This window comes from Doryrhamphus excisus, chromosome 18, assembly GCF_030265055.1.
Source record: "Doryrhamphus excisus isolate RoL2022-K1 chromosome 18, RoL_Dexc_1.0, whole genome shotgun sequence".
Classification (NCBI taxonomy): Eukaryota; Metazoa; Chordata; class Actinopteri; order Syngnathiformes; family Syngnathidae; genus Doryrhamphus; species Doryrhamphus excisus.
This window is the reverse complement of record NC_080483.1, coordinates 15,006,226-15,031,013: the sequence shown is the minus strand read 5'-3', so window position 1 is coordinate 15,031,013 and position 24,788 is coordinate 15,006,226. Positions and strand designations below refer to the sequence as shown.

The 24,788-nt window shown below is 36.3% G+C and overlaps 1 protein-coding gene across 2 annotated transcripts; it reads right to left on the bottom strand.

Moving 5' to 3' along the window:
• Nucleotides 1-2,369: 2,369 nt before the first annotated feature.
• avil (advillin) lies at nt 2,370-23,957 on the bottom strand. 2 transcript variants are annotated; one of them, XM_058055852.1, is made up of 21 exons: nt 23,828-23,957; nt 20,640-20,753; nt 19,011-19,124; nt 18,841-18,915; nt 18,568-18,764; nt 18,376-18,484; nt 18,171-18,281; nt 16,639-16,844; nt 16,486-16,564; nt 16,318-16,416; nt 16,095-16,248; nt 15,902-16,002; nt 7,502-7,639; nt 7,262-7,420; nt 6,976-7,155; nt 5,927-6,084; nt 5,709-5,853; nt 5,421-5,609; nt 3,178-3,243; nt 2,989-3,099; nt 2,370-2,753 (listed from the first exon to the last, which is right to left on the bottom strand). In XM_058055852.1, exons 3-21 carry the CDS (start codon nt 19,068-19,070, stop codon nt 2,640-2,642), a joined length of 2,451 nt encoding a protein of 816 aa, XP_057911835.1. In that variant the 5' UTR covers nt 19,071-19,124; nt 20,640-20,753; nt 23,828-23,957; the 3' UTR covers nt 2,370-2,639. The 2 variants fall into 2 exon arrangements, with proteins under 2 accessions (XP_057911835.1, XP_057911834.1); XM_058055851.1 differs by having other exon boundaries at nt 20,640-20,783; nt 23,828-23,944.
• Nucleotides 23,958-24,788: the final 831 nt, after the last annotated feature.

The following is a 24,788-nucleotide window of genomic DNA, read 5'->3' as shown; positions in this document are numbered from 1 at the left end:
GTAATATTATTATAACAAAATAATAATAATATAATAGCATTACTATAACTAATAATAATAATAATTCTAATAAAAATAACAATAATAATAATAATACATTGAGAAACACACTTTACATCAAATAAATGATTTCAAAGTGCACATATAGCAGATTGCATGACACTTTTACATGTAAAATATGTGTAAAAATATAGGTGTAAAAATGGACTGTTATGTGTAAAATACTACATAACCCCCCCCCCCCCCCCCCCCCCCCCCGTCAATTTTGTTAAATTAATGCGGCCCGCGAGTCAAAAAGTTTGCCCACCCCTGCTCTAGCTGCATTGAAATACCGTATGTTTGCACAATTGCTGTAGAGCTCAATGACATTTTGGGTCTTTTTTCATGTCTGATTGCTGTAAACCTGCAGAGATGTTTAATTTTTAATGGGCAGAATTGTCACCTCTGTTGGGAGCTGTAGTTTGCATGAACACGCATGTCATGTATTTATTTCCGCACGGCACATACAGTTTATCTTTATACTGTTTTTTACACTGTGTTTTGCAAATATATTCAACAATACTTAAGTTACATGTCTTCTTTTTAAATCCACAATATGATCATTCTATTCTTGACGTAGTACAAAGTGTCTTAATTATCACTGGTCTTTACAATAATTAATAATAGAGTGCTGAATATACTTGTATATTTGCAGTCTAATGTCGTGACTGTTTCTGGCATAATACTTGTTTAGCTGCTGTGTTTTCACACACAGATCCGATGACTGTTGATGCTGTCTGTCACAATCTACAGTACGACTCCATTTGGCATTGCACATTGTAACAATACATTGTAATTGAGCGCACGCGTTCACGGATGTTGACATGTTTTACAGGCACATCCTGTGGTTAGAGCCTAAATTTAAAGGGACTTCATTAGAGCGGTTAAGATGCCGTATTTTAGTTCACAACTGTTTGACAATTCAAATAATCAATGCTTTATTTCCACACATTTTGCAGACTTGATAAATACATATTTCAAAATAAAAGGTCTTCAATCAAACTGATGTTAATGATTCTGTTTCAGATAGCTTTAAAAAGTACTTTATTTTCTGGACTGCATAATTTAAAAAAAAAAAATGCATAAATGGGTAGAAAAAAAGTCGCACTGGAGTATATAAGTTGCATTTTTGCGGGTAAATTTATTTTCCAAACTACTTAACCAAAACAGACATTACGTCCTCTTGGAAGGCAAGTTTTAACAATAAGGTGTCCAGTGTTTATGTAACATAAACACTTTTTTTTCATTTATAAGTCGCTCTGGAGTATAAGTCGCAGGACACAGCCAACCTATGAAAAAAAAATGTGACTTATAGTCCGTAAAATACGGTACTTGGCCCACTGTCTTCATACTTTTATGAAAGGCAATGTTTGAAAGTAACTGTCATGTCATGGACAGAAATACTTTCACGACCTTCCTGTAGTATTTTACCGTATTTTCCGGACTATAAGTGGCACTTTTTTTTCATAGGTTGGCTGAAAAAAAACAGCCACACGTCTCGGATATGTCACTCTCATGGATGAACTGCATATAATATTTACAAATGACCTTTTTTTTGCAAATGAAAGTATGTTTTAAGCATTTAGCCACTAATAAACAGCTAACAATGTTATCTGTTTCAGATAGCTTTAAAAAGTACCGTATTTTCTGGACTATAAGTTGCTCCGGAGTATAAAGCCAAAAATGCATAATTAGGTAGAAAAAAAACATAAGTCGCACTGGAGTATAAGTCGCATTTTTTGCGGGTAATTTATTTTCCAAACTACTTAACCAAAACAGATATTACGTCCTCTTGGAAGGCAAGTTCTAACAATAAAAGAATAGAGAACAGGCTGAATAGGTGTAAGATATGCTAACACAATGCTTATTCAGCTACACAAAAAATAAACATGAACAGAAAAGGTGTCCAGTGTTTATGGAACATAAACACTTTTTTTAATTTATAAGTCGCTCTGGAGTATAAGTCGCAGGACACAGCCAACCTATGAAAAAAAATGTGTCTTATAGTCCGGAAAATATGGTATTTGCCCGCTGTTTGAAAGTAACTGTCATGTCATGGACAGAAATACTTTCACGGCCTTCCTGATTTGTATTAGCATTGAGAACCTGTAGTATTTTACCGTATTTTCCGGAGTATAAGTGGCACTTTTTTTTTCATAGGTTGACTGAAAAAAAACAGCCACACGTCTCGGATATGTCACTATTATGGATGAACTGCATACAATATTTACAAATGACCTTTTTGTGCAAATAACAATGTATTGTGTCATTAGAAACCGTGCACTAAGACAGCATTGAGCATGGCACCGTCCTCAGATGAGACCAATATTTTGTATTGATTCAAATGCTTTGGTCTTGGGTGTTTATTTATCATTTATTGCGAGGCAAATTAGCATAGGGAAACATTCACTGACAGATTTGGATATGAAATAGTTTATTGGGGTAAAATGAATGACTGAATTTCATCACTTGAGTGCTTAACTTATCAATAAGTACACATTATCAGAACTAATTCATACATTTTACATGTGCTGATATTATGAGGTCTGATGCAAAAATGAATTCCCTAGTAATCGACCACCACTTTCTCCACAAATACGTCAAAAGAGACCTTTTTGTTTTTTCAAGTTGAGCTGTCTCCAACGGGGCAGGCTTGCAAATTGGTCTTTGGAGATGCCAAAGATGTTGCAGAACTCCGACTCGGTGAGGTATCTCTGAAAGGCAAGTTGGCAACATGATAAGTTACTACTTTTGGAATAATAATAATAATAATACATTTTATTTGTATAGCGCTTTTCATGATACTCAAAGACACTATGAAGTTGAATAGAGCAAGTAAACAGAATAAAAGACACACCAAAATACAACATTCATTGGTTAAAAAGCGGGGCGGGGCACAGGAAAGGTTTTGATTCATTCTATAAAATCCATATGTCCTGTCAAGAGTACCTCTCTCTGGGCCGGGTCGACATCTCCGGGCAGCTCATTGACAAGCTTATTGACCAAAACCTCCGCAGGAAAACACTGCAAGCTTTTATCATTTTCCCCACAGCTGGAAACCTAGAAATATTTAAAGATGCTTTTACTGTCTCATATCTAGATGTGATGTTCTTTTGACGATAATCTGAGTGGACATACATTTGCATTAATGGGGGAGGTGACAATTCCAAGCTCCTTTTTCAGTTGCTCATAACTCTTCCCCTCCTGTGGAGAAAAAAAAAAGACATGTCAATCTGCATCGGTGGTGTCGAAATGTGGCCATCAGCTTGTTTTTCATTGTACAATCTAGAAATCAAATGAAACACACATGTAAAAAAGAGCAACAAGGATGAATGTTAAGACAAAAACTGTTGATCGTAATAAGAGGTGTCACAAGATCTGGTTTGATGCTGTCTTGCAAGAACAACAAGACGATCAGATTGTCAAGTCTGGCATCGTGCAAGGCACTATTGGAACCGTGCATTAAGTGTTTAATGCACACTGTAGACCAGGGGTCTCAAACTCAATTTACTTGGGGGCCACTGGAGCTCGGGTCTGGGTGAGACTGAGCCGCATCAGGTTTTACAAAAAAAACACATTTATTAAAAACAAAAAAATAAAAAAAACGTCACCTTGGTTCCAATTTTCTACAAGAAAAGCTCTGATAAAACATTACACTGTTCTCAAATATCTTAATTTTTATTTTTCTACACAAAATAAGATTAAAAATAAATAAACAAATCAAGAATAAAGAAAATCAATCAATCAGTAATAAATAAATAAATGTAATAATAACTTAAGAAACCACATATAGTTGGTGGGTAGACAAATTATTTTTTTCAGATTAAAATGAACAAAGCATTATTAGAGCCCTGTAGACATGACAAAACACGACTATAGTCACATTTATACTCTTTTTATTTACAACATATTGCGCAACTGCAGGGTCTTGAGACACATGCTAACTCGCAAACTAGAGAGCTAGCGACCTAAACGGTAGCCTTCAAGTTATTTCCTTTAAACTTAAATAGCCAAAAACTTACCACTTCCACACGGATAGGGAGGATAACTATTAACAGTTATTTAACCTTTAACATGAACATTAATCAAAGGTAATAATTTTTTCTGGGTACATGATACCATACAGCATCCATATCAAACTTGCGCGGGCCGCACTAACATTAAACTTTCATATCAAGGCGGGGGCCTCAAACTAGTGTCCTGCGGGTTTGAGACCCCTGCTGTAGACCTTGCAATCGGGAGTTCCCAGCATCAGTGTCAGCAAGTGATGTGTGGCTGTTTTTTTCCATTGTTAAACAGTCCGGAAACCAAAAACAGCTAGTCGCTAGGCGGAAACTGTAGATTGTCAGATTATGACATTGCTTTCTTGGTCTAAAAATTTTGACAATAATATTTTTTAGTGTCAATTTGTGGGACAATACACATTTCAAAACATACTTGTATTGTTTTGTGAATTGGTTTAAGTTTTCATTCATTCATTCATTTTCTACTGCTTATCCTCGCAAGGGTCGCGGGGGTGCTGGAGCCTATCCCAGCTGTCTTCGGGCGAGAGGCGGGGTACACCCTGGACTGGTGGCCAGCCAATCACAGGGCACATATAGACAAACAACCATTCACACTCACATTCATACCTATGGACAATTTGGAGTCGCTAATTAACCTAGCATGTTTTTGGAATGTGGGAGGAAACCGGAGTACCCGGAGAAAACCCACGCATGCACAGGGAGAACATGCAAACTCCACACAGACGCCTAATATTTATTAACTGTACAGTGGTTTATCATTTTTAAAAGGATAACTCATACATACATAACTAAATAAAACTAAACTAAATCAAAATTTCACATCTTGTGGTGTCCATAGTACCCGGAGAAAACCCACGCATGCACAGGGAGAACATGCAAACTCCACACAGAGATGGCCGAGGGTGGAATTGAACTCTCCTAGCTGTGAGGTCTGCGCGCTAACCACATGACCGCCGTGCAGCCAAGTTCGGACCATTCCTGGTCTAAATCCAATTGAGAACATTTGGGGATGGATGACAAGGGAAGTATACAAAAAAAAACCACGCATGCACGGGGAGAACATGCAAACTCCACACAGAGATGATGGCCGAGGGTGGGATTGAACTTGGGTCTCCTAGCTGTGAGGTCTGCGTGCTAACCACTCGACCACCGTGCAGCCCTGGTTTAAGTTTGTTTGGTTAAAAATCTCAAATGCAAAAGAGCGTTTGTTCCATTATACAACAACAAACGACTCTCGTCTTGGTGGGTGGAGGCTGGGTCGTTACACACAGAGTGTAACATAGTAGAAATAAAATTATTAATAGTAGCAATATTGTCTCAGACCCAGCATCATGAATAGTTTTGAGTTGCACTTACACTCCATTTAGAAGGATCCCAAGCAGTGAACCAACCCGTGAAGGTGGGTGGTTCAAATCCTTGCTTGATCAAAAAGACGGGCGTGTCTGGATCTCTGCCCCCAGGGTGTGTGCGCAGGTACTCTTTAGTGGTGAGCACCGCCTCGTTGCGTTCTACTGTGTTGGACTCTTTACCGATCCAGAGAAACACCTGAAGGCACCACCGTGTTTATTATATACAGTACTACACTCATAGTTGAGATACTGTGAGATACTTTAATACTGTATTTTGTGTGTTGCCTTCTTGTACCTGGTCCCATGTGTCTAGTAACATGACGTCATCCTCACTGAGGTCATCTTGCGTGAACTGGGTCACTTCGGTCACAATGAAGCGTCCGGATTTATTGGAGCATTCAAACAGCCGTGACTGATGGTCCAAAACCGCCTGCTTTAGTCTGAAGGCACAAGCAAACATAATGGATCTATCACAGTGCTGAAAGCTTCTCATTGCTGTCAGTCATTTCTTACCTCTTGTCACAAGCGTAAGGAGCTCTGCCTCCGAGTATCTCCCAGAATCCATCGGTCTCTTGACCCTCTGCAATAATCTGTGCTTGGAGGCTCTGTGACTTCTTTCCGATCACAGAGCTGAACTCCTTTGCCATGGCTCTCTCGTCTCCACTGGCTCCCTAAAAGCAAATTCATTCATTCATTTTCTACCGCTTTTTCCTCACGAGGGTCGCGGGGGGTGCTGGAGCCTATCCCAGCTGTCTTCGGGCGACAGGCGGGGTACACCCTGGACCGGTGACCAGCCAATCACAGGGCACATATAGACAAACAACCATTCACACTCACATTCATACCTATGGACAATTTGGAGTCGCTAATTAACCTAGCATGTTTTTGGAATGTGGGAGGAAACCGGAGTACCCGGAGAAAACCCACGCATGCACGGGGAGAACATGCAAACTCCACACAGAGATGGCCGAGGGTGGAATTGAACCCTGGTCTCCTAGCTGTGAGGTCTGCGTGCTAACCACTAGACCGCCGTGCTGCCCGTGATTCAAAATTTAAAGCACAAAAAAAAACAATGCTAATTTGTGACCAGTGCTATTTTTAGAAGATGCCTCACAGGCGCCTTAAGTGGTCCACGTGGGCGCATGGGCGCCCGTGGGCACAGCGTTGGTGACCCCTTATATAATACTAGCAAGAGTACTCCAACTCATCTTTTTTTATCTGAACTACTTTGATACCCCCAAATTCCCTCCAAACATACTATATATTATTATTAGTATTAGTATTATTTTTATTTTTATTTTTATTTTTATTTTTATTTTTATTTTTATTTTTATTTTTATTTTTATTTTTATTTTTATTTTTATTTTTATTTTTATTTTTATTTTTATTTTTATTTTTATTATTATTATTTTTATTTATTATTTATTATTATTTTTATGATATATTATATGTATGTGTATATATATTTGTTTGGTTAAAAATCTCACCTCGTTCAAAACCAAATTCAGTCCATCATAATGATCACAATGATAGCATAACAGGATTCTTCTCCTCTTTCCTACCTTTCCGCACCACAGATAGAGTCCACATTGACTCTTGAGCAGGAACACATCATTGGAGTTGAGAGAAGATGCCAGTGCTGAAACCTCTATGGCTTTTGTATTGGACGGCTCACTACCATGGACCTGGAACAGTCTTACCGGGGGCTCTGGTTCAAAACACTCGTTTCCTGGTGTAGTACCCTGACAGGGGATGGGATTCAATGTCAGTTATTTGTGTTATTGAGGACTCCACTGTAGTCTTCCGTAAAATGTGTAATGGGATTCATTTGATACTTGACATTCCTACCTCATAGATGACCATCTTGCCTTTGAAAATGGCCAAAAAATGTTTTGGTTCTTTCCCCATTGTCACTCTCACTTGAACCGGCGCCCCACCGTACCTCTCGTCCATATTTATTGCCTGAAGGGCGGACGCTCCTAACACGGTCTGTGTGGCATGTCGCCCCTGAAACACAACACCATGTGTGACCGTAGAAGGATAGCCCGATGCTAGCTACGATGCTAAGTATGGTGTTGGGAGTCTCACCTGCCATATGTAGAGCAGGTAACTCTTCTTGTTGTTCACTAAGTAAGTGTAGAGGATGAGGTAGCAGTCTCCTCCGTAGAAGTAGCCATAAGTTTGAGGCTGCACGGGTTCCAGCTCCATATTCTCAATTCTCCACACCTGGGGGGGCATCACAGACGTGTGGAATTTTATCATAGCTACAATTTTCTTCTTAATTTATTTCAGACATGCATACAGTTACCAATTCAATAAGTGTTTTTTTTTCCACACATATAATCACAGAATCTTACATAAGACAAAACAACAAAAGAAGAGTGGGAACATCGGACACCCCAGAAAAACCCCAGGACATTGCCGTAGCACACCACCAACCTCGCCAGCCAACCCACCTGGCCCCGACCCCTCTAGCCCATGAGTGCACCCACCTAGTGCCCAGCACCCCAACAGTCCCCGCACACCCCGCCGCCCTCCAATAAGAAGCCATTTTGGCTGGACCCACAAGTATGTGTGATCCCTGGGCGGGGCCTACATTTGATGGATTTTTTGTTTGTTTTGTCGTTCAACGTACCTCTTCCGACATGCCACTAGCATGTGGTCAATCCAATAATGTCAAATATTTCCGTATTTTCTTGACTATAAGTCGCACTTTTTTTCATAGGTTGGCTGTTCCTGCGACTTATACTCCAGAGTGACTTGTAAATGAAAAAAATACTGGACACCTTTTCTGTTCATGTTTATATTTTGTGTAGCTGAATAACCATTGTGTTAGCATATCTTACACCTATTCAGCCTGTTTTCTCTATTATTTTATTGATAGAACTCGCCTCGTCCAATAGCATGTAATGTCTATTTTGGTCAAGTAGTTTGTAAAATAAATTAAAAATAATAATAACTGCAAATAATTTTATTTGTATAGTGCTTTTCAGAGTACTCAAAGATGCTTTACAGTAGAGAAAAAAAAAAGTAAAAATAGAGTAGAGTAAAAACAACAGTATAAGATGCATTAAAATACAACATCCATACATTCATTCAGAGCTAAAAACAAGGCTAAAAAGCGGTGCGCAGCAGTCGGATATAAAAAGTTAAGACATTAAAAACTGATTTAAACAGGAGTTGTTTTTTGATGGTGGGAAGGTCGGGGCAAGCGCGGAGTGAATGGGGCAAAGAGTTCTAGAGGGCGGGGACAGCGATGGAGAAAAATTACCCGCAAAAAAAAATTACTTATACTCCAGTGTGACTTATGTATTTTTTTTGGCCTTGTTCGACTTATACTTCGGAGCGACTTATACTCCAGAAAATACGGTAATTAATTTTTTTTTTTTCCTACCTAATTATGCATTTTTGGCCTTGTTCGACTTATACTCCGGAGCGACTTATACTCCAGAAAATACGGTAATTACATTTTTTTTTTCCTACCTAATTATGCATTTTTGGCCTTGTTCGACTTATACTCCGGAGCGACTTATACTCCAGAAAATACGGTAATTACATTTTTTTTTTCCTGCCTAATTATGCATTTTTGGCCTTGTTCGACTTATACTCCGGAGCGACTTATACTCCAGAAAATACGGTAATTAAATTTTTTTTTCCTGCCTAATTATGCATTTTTGGCCTTGTTCGACTTATACTCCGGAGCGACTTATACTCCAGAAAATACGGTAATTAATTTTTTTTTCTACCTAATTATGCATTTTTGGCCTTGTTCGACTTATACTTCGGAGCGACTTATACTCCAGAAAATACGGTAATAAAATTTATGCATTTTTGGCCTTGTTCGACTTATACTTCGGAGCGACTTATACTCCAGAAAATACGGTAATAAAAAATTTTTTTCCTACCTAATTATGCATTTTTGGCCTTGTTCGACTTATACTCCGGAGCGACTTATACTCCAGAAAATACGGTAATTACATTTTTTTTTCCTACCTAATTATGCATTTTTGGCCTTGTTCGACTTATACTCCGGAGCGACTTATACTCCAGAAAATACGGTAATTAAATTTTTTTTTCCTGCCTAATTATGCATTTTTGGCCTTGTTCGACTTATACTCCGGAGCGACTTATACTCCAGAAAATACGGTAATTAAATTTTTTTTTTCTACCTAATTATGCATTTTTGGCCTTGTTCGACTTATACTTCGGAGCGACTTATACTCCAGAAAATACGGTAATAAAATTTTTTTTTCCTACCTAATTATGCATTTTTGGCCTTGTTCGACTTATACTCCGGAGCGACTTATACTCCAGAAAATACGGTAATTACATTTTTTTTTCCTACCTAATTATGCATTTTTGGCCTTGTTCGACTTATACTCCGGAGCGACTTATAATCCAGAAAATACGGTAATTAAATTTTTTTTCCTGCCTAATTATGCATTTTTGGCCTTGTTCGACTTATACTCCGGAGCAACTTATACTCCAGAAAATATGGTAATTAAAATTTTTTTTCCTACCTAATTATGCATTTTTGGCCTTGTTTGACTTATACTCCGGAGCAACTTATACTCCAGAAAATATGGTAATTAAAATTTTTTTTCCTACCTAATTATGCATTTTTGGCCTTGTTTGACTTATACTCCGGAGCGACTTATACTCCAGAAAATACGGTAATTAAATTTTTTTTCCTACCTAATTATGCATTTTTGGCCTTGTTCGACTTATACTCCGGAGCGACTTATACTCCAGAAAATACGGTAATTACATTTTTTTTTCCTGCCTAATTATGCATTTTTAGCCTTGTTCGACTTATACTCCGGAGCGACTTATACTCCAGAAAATACGGTAATTAAATTTTTTTTCCTGCCTAATTATGCATTTTTGGCCTTGTTCGACTTATACTCCGGAGCAACTTATACTCCAGAAAATATGGTAATTAAAATTTTTTTTCCTACCTAATTATGCATTTTTGGCCTTGTTTGACTTATACTCCGGAGCGACTTATACTCCAGAAAATACGGTAATTAAATTTTTTTTCCTACCTAATTATGCATTTTTGGCCTTGTTCGACTTATACTCCGGAGCGACTTATACTCCAGAAAATACGGTAATTACATTTTTTTTTCCTACCTAATTATGCATTTTTGGCCTTGTTCGACTTATACTCCGGAGCAACTTATACTCCAGAAAATATGGTAATTTAAATTTTTTTTCCTACCTAATTATGCATTTTTGGCCTTGTTTGACTTATACTCCGGAGCGACTTATACTCCAGAAAATACGGTAATTACATTTTTTTTTCCTGCCTAATTATGCATTTTTGGCCTTGTTCGACTTATACTCCGGAGCGACTTATACTCCAGAAAATACGGTAATTACATTTTTTTTTCCTGCCTAATTATGCATTTTTAGCCTTGTTCGACTTATACTCCGGAGCGACTTATACTCCAGAAAATACGGTAATTAAATTTTTTTTCCTGCCTAATTATGCATTTTTGGCCTTGTTCGACTTATACTCCGGAGCGACTTATACTCCAGAAAATATGGTAATTAAAATTTTTTTTCCTACCTAATTATGCATTTTTGGCCTTGTTTGACTTATACTCCGGAGCGACTTATACTCCAGAAAATACGGTAATTAAATTTTTTTTCCTACCTAATTATGCATTTTTGGCCTTGTTCGACTTATACTCCGGAGCGACTTATACTCCAGAAAATACGGTAATTACATTTTTTTTTTCCTGCCTAATTATGCATTTTTGGCCTTGTTCGACTTATACTCCGGAGCGACTTATACTCCAGAAAATACGGTAATTAATTTTTTTTTCTACCTAATTATGCATTTTTGGCCTTGTTCGACTTATACTCCGGAGCGACTTATACTCCAGAAAATACGGTAATTACATTTTTTTTTTCCTGCCTAATTATGCATTTTTGGCCTTGTTTGACTTATACTCCGGAGCGACTTATACTCCAGAAAATACGGTAATTAAATTTTTTTTCCCTGCCTAATTATGCATTTTTGGCCTTGTTCGACTTATACTCCGGAGCGACTTATACTCCAGAAAATACGGTAATTAATTTTTTTTTCTACCTAATTATGCATTTTTGGCCTTGTTCGACTTATACTTCGGAGCGACTTATACTCCAGAAAATACGGTAATAAAATTTATGCATTTTTGGCCTTGTTCGACTTATACTTCGGAGCGACTTATACTCCAGAAAATACGGTAATAAAAAATTTTTTTCCTACCTAATTATGCATTTTTGGCCTTGTTCGACTTATACTCCGGAGCGACTTATACTCCAGAAAATACGGTAATTACATTTTTTTTTCCTACCTAATTATGCATTTTTGGCCTTGTTCGACTTATACTCCGGAGCGACTTATACTCCAGAAAATACGGTAATTACATTTTTTTTTCCTGCCTAATTATGCATTTTTGGCCTTGTTCGACTTATACTCCGGAGCGACTTATACTCCAGAAAATACGGTAATTAAATTTTTTTTCCTACCTAATTATGCATTTTTGGCCTTGTTCGACTTATACTCCGGAGCGACTTATACTCCAGAAAATACGGTAATTACATTTTTTTTTTCCTACCTAATTATGCATTTTTGGCCTTGTTCGACTTATACTCCGGAGCGACTTATACTCCAGAAAATACGGTAATTACATTTTTTTTTCCTGCCTAATTATGCATTTTTGGCCTTGTTCGACTTATACTCCGGAGCGACTTATACTCCAGAAAATACGGTAATTAAATTTTTTTTTCCTGCCTAATTATGCATTTTTGGCCTTGTTCGACTTATACTCCGGAGCGACTTATACTCCAGAAAATACGGTAATTAATTTTTTTTTCTACCTAATTATGCATTTTTGGCCTTGTTCGACTTATACTCCGGAGCGACTTATACTCCAGAAAATACGGTAATTACATTTTTTTTTTCCTGCCTAATTATGCATTTTTGGCCTTGTTTGACTTATACTCCGGAGCGACTTATACTCCAGAAAATACGGTAATTAAATTTTTTTTCCCTGCCTAATTATGCATTTTTGGCCTTGTTCGACTTATACTCCGGAGCGACTTATACTCCAGAAAATACGGTAATTAATTTTTTTTTCTACCTAATTATGCATTTTTGGCCTTGTTCGACTTATACTTCGGAGCGACTTATACTCCAGAAAATACGGTAATAAAATTTATGCATTTTTGGCCTTGTTCGACTTATACTTCGGAGCGACTTATACTCCAGAAAATACGGTAATAAAAAATTTTTTTCCTACCTAATTATGCATTTTTGGCCTTGTTCGACTTATACTCCGGAGCGACTTATACTCCAGAAAATACGGTAATTACATTTTTTTTTCCTACCTAATTATGCATTTTTGGCCTTGTTCGACTTATACTCCGGAGCGACTTATACTCCAGAAAATACGGTAATTACATTTTTTTTTCCTGCCTAATTATGCATTTTTGGCCTTGTTCGACTTATACTCCGGAGCGACTTATACTCCAGAAAATACGGTAATTAAATTTTTTTTCCTGCCTAATTATGCATTTTTGGCCTTGTTCGACTTATACTCCGGAGCAACTTATACTCCAGAAAATATGGTAATTAAAAATTTTTTTCCTACCTAATTATGCATTTTTGGCCTTGTTTGACTTATACTCCGGAGCGACTTATACTCCAGAAAATACGGTAATTAAATTTTTTTTTTTCCTACCTAATTATGCATTTTTGGCCTTGTTCGACTTATACTCCGGAGCGACTTATACTCCAGAAAATACGGTAATTACATTTTTTTTTTCCTACCTAATTATGCATTTTTGGCCTTGTTCGACTTATACTCCGGAGCGACTTATACTCCAGAAAATACGGTAATTACATTTTTTTTTCCTGCCTAATTATGCATTTTTGGCCTTGTTCGACTTATACTCCGGAGCGACTTATACTCCAGAAAATACGGTAATTAAATTTTTTTTCCTGCCTAATTATGCATTTTTGGCCTTGTTCGACTTATACTCCGGAGCAACTTATACTCCAGAAAATATGGTAATTAAAATTTTTTTTCCTACCTAATTATGCATTTTTGGCCTTGTTTGACTTATACTCCGGAGCGACTTATACTCCAGAAAATACGGTAATTAAATTTTTTTTCCTACCTAATTATGCATTTTTGGCCTTGTTCGACTTATACTCCGGAGCGACTTATACTCCAGAAAATACGGTAATTACATTTTTTTTTCCTACCTAATTATGCATTTTTGGCCTTGTTCGACTTATACTCCGGAGCGACTTATACTCCAGAAAATACGGTAATTACATTTTTTTTTCCTGCCTAATTATGCATTTTTAGCCTTGTTCGACTTATACTCCGGAGCGACTTATACTCCAGAAAATACGGTAATTAAATTTTTTTTCCTGCCTAATTATGCATTTTTGGCCTTGTTCGACTTATACTCCGGAGCAACTTATACTCCAGAAAATATGGTAATTAAAATTTTTTTTCCTACCTAATTATGCATTTTTGGCCTTGTTTGACTTATACTCCGGAGCGACTTATACTCCAGAAAATACGGTAATTAAATTTTTTTTCCTACCTAATTATGCATTTTTGGCCTTGTTCGACTTATACTCCGGAGCGACTTATACTCCAGAAAATACGGTAATTACATTTTTTTTTCCTGCCTAATTATGCATTTTTAGCCTTGTTCGACTTATACTCCGGAGCGACTTATACTCCAGAAAATACGGTAATTAAATTTTTTTTCCTGCCTAATTATGCATTTTTGGCCTTGTTCGACTTATACTCCGGAGCAACTTATACTCCAGAAAATATGGTAATTAAAATTTTTTTTCCTACCTAATTATGCATTTTTGGCCTTGTTTGACTTATACTCCGGAGCGACTTATACTCCAGAAAATACGGTAATTACATTTTTTTTTTCCTGCCTAATTATGCATTTTTGGCCTTGTTCGACTTATACTCCGGAGCGACTTATACTCCAGAAAATACGGTAATTAATTTTTTTTTCTACCTAATTATGCATTTTTGGCCTTGTTCGACTTATACTCCGGAGCGACTTATACTCCAGAAAATACGGTAATTACATTTTTTTTTTCCTGCCTAATTATGCATTTTTGGCCTTGTTCGACTTATACTCCGGAGCAACTTATACTCCAGAAAATATGGTAATTAAAATTTTTTTTCCTACCTAATTATGCATTTTTGGCCTTGTTTGACTTATACTCCGGAGCGACTTATACTCCAGAAAATACGGTAATTAAATTTTTTTTCCTACCTAATTATGCATTTTTGGCCTTGTTCGACTTATACTCCGGAGCGACTTATACTCCAGAAAATACGGTAATTACATTTTTTTTTTCCTACCTAATTATGCATTTTTGGCCTTGTTCGACTTATACTCCGGAGCGACTTATACTCCAGAAAATACGGTAATTACATTTTTTTTTCCTGCCTAATTATGCATTTTTGGCCTTGTTCGACTTATACTCCGGAGCGACTTATACTCCAGAAAATATGGTAATTACATTTTTTTTTTCCTACCTAATTATGCATTTTTGGCCTTGTTCGACTTATACTTCGGAGCGACTTATACTCCAGAAAATACGGTAATAAAAAATTTTTTTCCTACCTAATTATGCATTTTTGGCCTTGTTCGACTTATACTCCGGAGCGACTTATACTCCAGAAAATACGGTAATTACATTTTTTTTTCCTACCTAATTATGCATTTTTGGCCTTGTTTGACTTATACTCCGGAGCGACTTATAATGCAGAAAATACGGTAATTAATTTTTTTTTCCTACCTAATTATGCATTTTTGGCCTTGTTCGACTTATACTTCGGAGCGACTTATACTCCAGAAAATACGGTAATAAAATTTATGCATTTTTGGCCTTGTTCGACTTATACTTCGGAGCGACTTATACTCCAGAAAATACGGTAATAAAAAATTTTTTTCCTACCTAATTATGCATTTTTGGCCTTGTTCGACTTATACTCCGGAGCGACTTATACTCCAGAAAATACGGTAATTACATTTTTTTTTCCTACCTAATTATGCATTTTTGGCCTTGTTCGACTTATACTCCGGAGCGACTTATAATCCAGAAAATACGGTAATTAAATTTTTTTTCCTACCTAATTATGCATTTTTGGCCTTGTTCGACTTATACTCCGGAGCGACTTATAATCCAGAAAATACGGTAATTACATTCTCCATGTATCACCACCTTATCGTGGTGGAGGGGTTTGAGTACCGGAGTTATCCTAGGAGCTATGTTGTCTGGTCGGTACCTTTTATTGTAAAGTGAAACCCATTGCAATAGAATAGAACATTAGTATTCTAAATGGGAGACGTCTGTGTCAGAAGACTATCTAGATCGGAGCCACGTTAGCATGATAAAAATATTTCTTCACTCATATCGCGGAACAAGCAATCAATATCACAAACCTCCACTTGTCCTGATCCATCGTCCACCATCCGCTCCTGGGCAGCAATCTGTGGCATCTCATGCATCGCATGGACATCAAATTTGTCCTGTGTGATGTTAGCTAGCAATGGAAACACAACAGTAGCATCCACTTTGTTCATATTCTATCTACATCATTCTCACTACTGAGATAACTAACTAATGTCAACATACCAACTTTTCCCATGGTGTGCACCTTGCCAAGACCTTGAGTCTGGTCCTTCACCGACCATGTCTGGAACAGCTGCTTAAAGAGAGACGACTCTGCTCCGTCGTTCATTACCTCCACGTTTGTCGTAGTGGGGTAGTTTTTCACCTTGATGAATTCCTGAGAAAGCCAGTCAAATAATGTCAACATACTTTGCAAGAACAAGATGTACGGGCGTGCGTCACTCACCATAGCTTTGCTTATGGCGGTCTGTCTTTCATTTCTGGTAGCTTTTCTCCCTTTCCATACAAACACCTTGGTACCACCATGGTCCAGGATGTAGCAGTCCTGTATTGATACTTAGCTAAGTATTGACTGTCTGTACTCGCTACTTTATGTTTAAATAAGTCAACTCACATCATGTCTGAGGAGATCCTGAATCAATGGTCTTGTTGCAACCTCTGTGATTGTAATATGACCTTCAGCATCAGAGACACTGGCAAAATTTGACCCCCAAAAAAAGTCACACAAGAGTGAAAACACCATACATTCTTGGTTCGGAGAACTCACTGGTAAAGAGTGACTTTCGCCCTCTGCTCTTGGTCGGGGCTTTCATCGGGTGGTCCGTCTGTCAAAGTAGAACTTCTCTCTCCAAGAACACCGGTCAGCATGTCCATAATGTCAGGAGTGTCGCCCTCTGCGTCGCCCTCCATCACTTTGATCGCCGCACGACCTCCTCTTTCTCTGTCTCGGATGTCTTTGGCCAACAGCATCCCCTTCAGGGTAAAAAAAAAGGCAACTCGGAATTGTGTTGTAATAACTACAATTTACTTGTGTAATTATGTTGAAATAATTATGTAGAATTGTTTTCAATCAGAAATCACTCCACACTCTTCTACCATATCTTACTTATTGTGTGGAAATATGGGGTAATAACTATATAAAAGCAATCTTCACTTAAATAAATGTACTGCAAAAAAAGGTCAGTAAGGATAATTCATAATGCCGCCTACAGAGAACATACTAACTTTTAGCTTCAAACAGCTAAAATAATGCATAAGGCTAAAAATAACCAATTACCTAAAAATGTCATCCAATACTTTTCTACAAGAGAGGAGAAATATGATCTTAGGGAAGAAGTACATTTACTACATTTACTACATCTACATTTACTACAAAAAAACCTTAAACTGTATTATGGAAAGCAGGAAGTGAACAAATGTAACAGTTAGTGATTGTAAAAGTACCAGAAGGAGGGGTAGGATTTAATAAGCTTTGCTTCTTCCTACTTTTTTTGGACATGTGGAACTGTGAACTGATTATGTGATGCATTCAATTGTAATCTGATGCATGTTCAAATGAAATTAAACCATTACCATTACAATTGAATGCATCACATAATCAGTTCACAGTTCCACATGTCCAAAAGGAGTAGGAAGAAGCAAAGCTTATTAAATCCTACCCCTCCTTCTGGTACTTTTACAATCAGTAACTGTTACATTTGTTCACTTCCTGCTTTCCATAATACAGTTTAAGGTTTTTTTTGTTGTTTTTTTGTAGTAAATGTAGATGTAGTAAATGTAGTTCTTCCCTGAGATCATATTTCTCCTCTCTTGTAGAGAAGTACTGGATGACATTTTTAGGTAATTGGTTATTTGTTCACTTCCTGCTTTCCATAAGACAGTTTAAGGTTTTTTTTTGTTTATTTTTTTTGTAGTAAATGTAGATGTAGTAAATGTAGTTCTTCCCTGAGATCATATTTCTCCTCTCTTGTAGAGAAGTACTGGATGACATTTTTAGGTAATTGGTTATTTGTTCACTTCCTGCTTTCCATAAGACAGTTTAAGTTTTTTTTTTTTGTTTTTTTTTTGTTTTTGTTTTTTTTTTAAATAATGTACCTCGTACTTTTGTGTAATAACGCATTTAATACTACTTGGTACTAACTGCTATTACACACTTGATTCCCCATAACCATTTGCATTTGAGATTATTTTTAGAACCTAAGGGGAAATGAGGCAAAGTATGGGAAATTTTAATCTTTCTACCAGTAATAATAATAATGTAATATTTGCGTATCCATCCAGTTGCTCATCTTATTTTACTTTAAGTCTTTCCTGTTTGTTACTCTTGGGACCGTTCCACTGGATGATGGTCTTTCCCGTGTCCAACAAAAACACATCGCCAAGGTTGAAGCTGGTCCAGTTCAGCTCCACCTGAAACGAGTTAAGAGTTGGGAGTCTTTCCACACAAGGTCCTCTGTCCTCGACTGTTACATAAGCTCAACGGGAACCCGAAAGCACGGCTCACCTCCTTGGCGATCACTCGCTTCTTGCCCTTGACGTGAAGCAGCCTCTTGACGTCGTACGTGTTGCTTTCAGTGTGCCTCATGCCGGATGCTACTCCACCCTTCTTGATGCTGTATGACACAGAATGGATGATGATGATGATATATCTGGGAATATCTAGGTTATATTTCCCACATTCAACACTTCCACTCACATTATTCCCTGCTTGAAATAACCCTTAAAAACATCAGACTCGTGTCCTTGAACCTCCCTGTGTTGGATCGGCGTCGAGCCCAAAAAGTCATCCAGTTGTGTCGTGTACATCGCTGCTGCACCTTGTTCATCCTGAGACGACTGGGACCCGATCCAGAAGTGGATATCATAACACAGAGAGCTCTTCGCTTTCTGGGTCTGGAGATACGACCACGGGATAAAAATAGTTTTGGAATATAAGACGCCTTCTCGGAATATATTTGCTTTTACTTACATAGAGAAGCACGTAGCAGTCACCCTCGTAAAAGTGGCCGTAAGATTTTTCAGGGACTTGAACGAGCTCCATTTTCTATTGCACAAAGAGAGGAAGTCTGTTTCCACTATTACTAGTGGGTAGTATTGTTTAGTCAGCATCCAGTAGGGAAACTACACAAATCAAATTACCTCAATTCTCCAGGTTATAATCCCAGGGGTGTGATTTACCGCTCGAAATGCGTACTCCATGTTTTTTGGTAGTTGGCTTTTGTTGCTTGTTGATTTGACCTGAATGAATGTTTCCTGAAACACACATTACAGTAAATCACTTTGATATACAAACAATAGGAAAACTAATCATGGTCTAAAACAGAGGTAGGGAACCTATGGCTCGGGAGCCAGGTAGGGCTCTTTTGATGACTGTATCTGGCTCTCAAGCGTTTCTTACCACAATAAAAATGTATGTTTGCTAACATTTTAAAGTAAACCATCACAGAAATCACTGTTAAAAATAATATTCAAAATCAACAACTTTCTTATGCATTTTAATTCGTCCATCTATATCAGGGGTCGGGAACCTTTTTGGCTAAGAGAGCCATGAAGACCAGATATTTTAAAATGTGTATCTGTGAGAGCCATATACATTTTTTTAAACATTGAATGCAATAAAATGTGTGCATTTGTATGTAAGACCAACAGTTTTAGATATAATGGGCTCTAATTACGTAGACCAGGAACACTACCCCACGCCAAGGGGGTGTGGCCAGCACACTTTTGTGAGCAGCGCAGTGTCCAATAATAAATCAAATACTTGCTGCCATTAATGCAACTTCTGCTGCTGCATAGTTTTGAACCGTATTCAGTATATTTCATTCTTTTGGCCATCTTCGTCAAAAGGCTTGGTTCTGCAGCTTTAGCTAGGTGACTATTTGACTAAAGGAGGAAAGTTTACATTTACATGTTTTTTTTACATCTCAATGACCGAGGTAGACTACCGCATTACCCAGTAATAATCAAGTTTTGGTGTTTGACCTGGAAAATATCATCAAGAAAGATGGATATGGTCGGCCATATTGCAGTAGAAAATAGATGGACGAATTAAAATGCATAAGAAAGAAATGATTTTTAATATTATTTTTAACAGTGATTTCTGTGATGTTTATTTTAAAATGTTAGCAAACTGTTAGCAAAAAAAAATTTATTGTGGTAAATGCTTGAGAGCCAGATACAGTCATCAAAAGAGCCCTACCTGGCTCCCGAGCCATAGGTTCCCTACCTCTGATCTATATTCTGCTGCAATACGGCCAACCATATCTATCTTTCCTGATGATATTTTCCAGGTCAAACACCAAAACTTGATTATTACTGGGTAATGCTGTAGTCTACCTCGGTCATTGAGATGTCAAAAAAACATGTAAATGTAAACTTTCCTCCTTTAGTCAAATAGCTAAAGCTGCAGAACCAAGCCTTCTGGTGAAGATGGCCAAAAGAATGAAATATACGGAGTACGGTTCAAAACTATGCAGCAGCAGAAGTTGCATTAATGGCAGCAAGTATTTGATTTATTATTAGACACTGCGCTGCTCACGAAAGTGTGCTGGCCACACCCCCTTGGCGTGGGGTAGTGTGCCTGGTCTACGTAATTAGAGCCCATTATATCTAAAACTGTTGGTCTTACATAAAAATGCACACATTTTATTGCATTCAATGTTTAAAAAAATGTATATGGCTCTCACAGATACACATTTTTAAAATATCTGGCCTTCATGGCTCTCTTAGCCAAAAAGGTTCCCGACCCCTGGTCTAAAACATACGTACCTTCCAACAGATGATCCTTATTTACTTCTGAACTCGAGTCCTCCAGTCCTCTTCACTTCAATGCACTTAACTGATTTGCATCGATTTGCGTGTTTCTGAACCTTTCACCGAGTTCTGCCCAATCACAGAGGAAGACACAACATGCTGTAGGCAAATCGGTTCAAAAGAGAAAGAAAAACATTTGACATTTTACGTCATGTAATTAAGAGACGTCACAATATATTCTTTTCATATTTCAAATGTGATGATGTATTCATATTGACTACAAGTGCTACCGTGGTACCTAAAATATTTCCTGGATGTTACTCCTTTGGGAATTTATGCTGTGAAAATATCCCAGCCAATCACAGGGCACATATAGACAAACAACCATTCACACTCACATTCATACCTATGGACAATTTGGAGTCGCTAATTAACCTAGCATGTTTTTGGAATGTGGGAGGAAACCGGAGTACCCGGAGAAAACCCATGCATGCAAACTCCACACAGACGCCTAATATTTATTAACTGTACAGTGTTTTAATCATTTTAAAAAGGATAACTCTTATACATATACATAACTAAATAAAACTAAAATAAATCAAAACTTCACATCTTGTGGTGTCCATAGTACCCGGAGAAAACCCACGCATGCACGGGGAGAACATGCAAACTCCACACAGGGATGGCCGAGGGTGGAATTGAACTCTGGTCTCCTAGCTGTGAGGCCTGCACGCTAACCGCTCATTCACCGTGCAAAATAATTAAAAAAATAATTCTAAATGACAAATGAAGTTTTCAGGGTTGCACGGTGGTCGAGTGGTTGAGAGTTGCGCAATATTTGCATATTGGCTTTCGGACATCCCTAATAAGTTAATATGAAATATGATAACTGTAACTGTGACATTAACAGTAACCTCCTTTTATAGACAATATTTTCCTATTTATTATTTATTCATTTATTCATAATTCCCAAGGAAGGTTTTCAACCCTACCCGACATAATATTACTGTACTCATAGTACAGCTTTAAATTATAAACTCAGAAGTCTGCATGGCTCTGAAAAACATACAAATTATATCAAATGCATTACATAAAGTTATATATTGATTACTACAAGGACACTATTGATCTTTCCCAACATGAATATACCCAACTAGTCCTCGTTTAGTACAGTTAGTTATATATATATATTATATAATATATATTATATATATATATTAATGATATATATTGACAGTTACTATGGCACCCATTATGTCATTGTATGGTCATATAAAAATAAACAGAATTTTATATTTAATATTATATTTATATATTATATAATATATATTATTTATATTAATGATATATATTGACAGTTACTATGGCACCCATTATGTCATTGTATGGTCATATAAAAATAAACAAAATTTTATATTTAATATTATATTTATATATTATATATATATATATATTAATGATATATATTGACAGTTATTATGGTACCCATTATGTCATTGTATGGTCATATAAAAATAAACAAAATTTTATATTTAATATTATATTCATATATTATATATATATATTAATGATATATATTTACAGTTATTATGGTACCCATTATGTCATTGTATGGTCATATAAAAATAAACAAAATTTTATATTTAATATTATATTCATATATTATATATATATATTAATGATATATATTGACAGTTACTATGGCACCCATTATGTCATTGTATGGTCATATAAAAATAAACAGAATTTTATATTTAATATTATATTTATATATTATATAATATATATTATTTATATTAATGATATATATTGACAGTTACTATGGCACCCATTATGTCATTGTATGGTCATATAAAAATAAACAAAATTTTATATTTAATATTATATTTATATATTATATATATATATATATATATATTAATGATATATATTGACAGTTATTATGGTACCCATTATGTCATTGTATGGTCATATAAAAATAAACAAAATTTTATATTTAATATTATATTTATATATTATATATATATATATATATATATATATATATATATATATATATATATATATATATATATATATATATATATATATATATATATATATATATATATATAATATTAAATATAAAATTTTGTTTATTTTTATTTATTTTATTTATTTATATATATTAATGATATATATTGACAGTTATTATGGTACCCATTATGTCATTGTATGGTCATATAAAAATAAACAAAATTTTATATTTAATATTATATTCATATATTATATATATATATTAATGATATATATTTACAGTTATTATGGTACCCATTATGTCATTGTATGGTCATATAAAAAATAAACAAAATTTAAAAAAATATATATATATATTTTTTAATTAAACTATATTAGGAAAGCAGGAAGTGAACAAATGTAACAGTTACTGATTGTAAAAGTACCAGATGGAGGGGTAGGATTTAATAAGCTTTGCTTCTTCCTACTCCTTTTGGACATGTGGAACTGTGAACTGATTATGTGATGCATTCAATTGTAATCTGATGCATGTTCAAATGAAATAAAACCATTACCATTACAAACACTGAAAAACAATACTGACCTTTACGGCAATCATCCTTCCACCGAATGGAACATTTATTTGAAATATGCCTCAGAAATGAAATAACCTTGTGGAATATACCGTAAAACGTTAATACTCCTGACCATTTTTTCCAGCACTTTTCTCCTCACGTGTGCCTCTACTGGAAATGATATCATCCAAGTTAAATGAATGACACAGCAATTTTGAAGTACTGGAAAATGGTCGTGAACTAAGTACGCCACCTACTTTTTTTCCAGCAGGGAAAAATACCACACGCGTACCAGACTATTCCTTACGTCTTTCTGATCTTTGGAGACAATTACAGAGCATCGGACTAGTTGAGTACGACTAATCACATCAAATGACAGTTTGGTCTTCCCTGCAGTAATTGGTCCTGTAATTCAAACTGTTGTAGAGTGGTAAAGCCTGGAAGAACAAGAAACCCAAACATCCTTTATCATATCTGCTGAACTGACACAGGAAGCTACCACTCATGCGAAGTAGGAAATATAACAAAGAAACCTGCGTATATTGAAGGATTTCATCTGGTAGAATTGTTAATATGAGCATCCTGTTTGTTTGTCTGCAGTAAAAAAAATGTTAAAAAACACTTTCCACTTACCATTCCTCTGTGGATTTGAAAATAATTATGAACACGAGGATGCTTTAAACCTGATCTCTTTATAGTATTGGACTTTTATGATTATGAGTTGAAAGGCAATGATGACATAAAGAAGACTATTTCCTAACTGCTAGTCTTCTCCAATGTCATGCATTGTGTTGCTCACAGCCACTAGGGGGCGCACCATCAGAGCTGAATGGGTTTTACCAGGTCCAACAACTTCAATTTGGATCGAATTATTGAAGGAAAATACAGAATAATAATATTTAATTGGGAAGTCAGAACCCAGAACGAGATGGCAATAATGGAAATTACAGTTCAAAGTGGGAGTTAGAGTGCAGTACTTGGCTGCAGCCAGGGGAGGCACTGTTGAGTCGGTTGCAACCAGTTTGAATAAAAAACAATTGACCCGCTCTGATATTTCTTCAAATAAAATATCTATATGAGGAATCACATTTTTCTAAGTATTATATCCAAAATAACCATATTGACCTTTTATTTGTTTGGTAAGATACTTTAGAAGACAAAATCAGTCACCAATATCTTAAAGGTGATTTAAGTGCAGTACTTAGCTGCAGCCAGAGGAGGCACTGTTGAGTCGGTTGCAACAAAAACAATATGATGCCAGCTGCTTGTGACCCGCGCTGATATTTCTTCAAATAACAATAAATATCTATATGGGGAATCACACTTTTCGTAGTATTTTATCCAAAATAACCATATTGACCTTTATTTGTTTGGTAAGATACTTTAGAAGACAAAATAATTCACCTAAGGTGTCTTAAAGGTGATTTAAGTGCAGTACTTGACTGCAGCCAGGGGAGGCACTGTTTAGCTGGCTGCAACCAGTTTGCAACAAAAACAATACGATGCCAGCTGCTTGTGACCCGCGCTGATATTTCTTCAAATAACAATAAATATCTATATGGGAAATCACACATTTTTTAGTATTTTATCCAAA

Bases quoted from the DNA above. Each gene is read 5' to 3' on its own strand.
- avil (XM_058055852.1), bottom strand. From the start codon at position 19,070: ATGGAGTACGCATTTCGAGCGGTAAATCACACCCCTGGGATTATAACC. The intron at 16,249-16,317 runs GTGAGTGACGCA...TGGCTTTCTCAG, and splicing joins CCGCCATAAGCAAAGCTATG to GAATTCATCAAGGTGAAAAA. The intron at 3,100-3,177 runs GTATGTCCACTC...AAATATTTCTAG, and splicing joins CCTCCCCCATTAATGCAAAT to GTTTCCAGCTGTGGGGAAAA.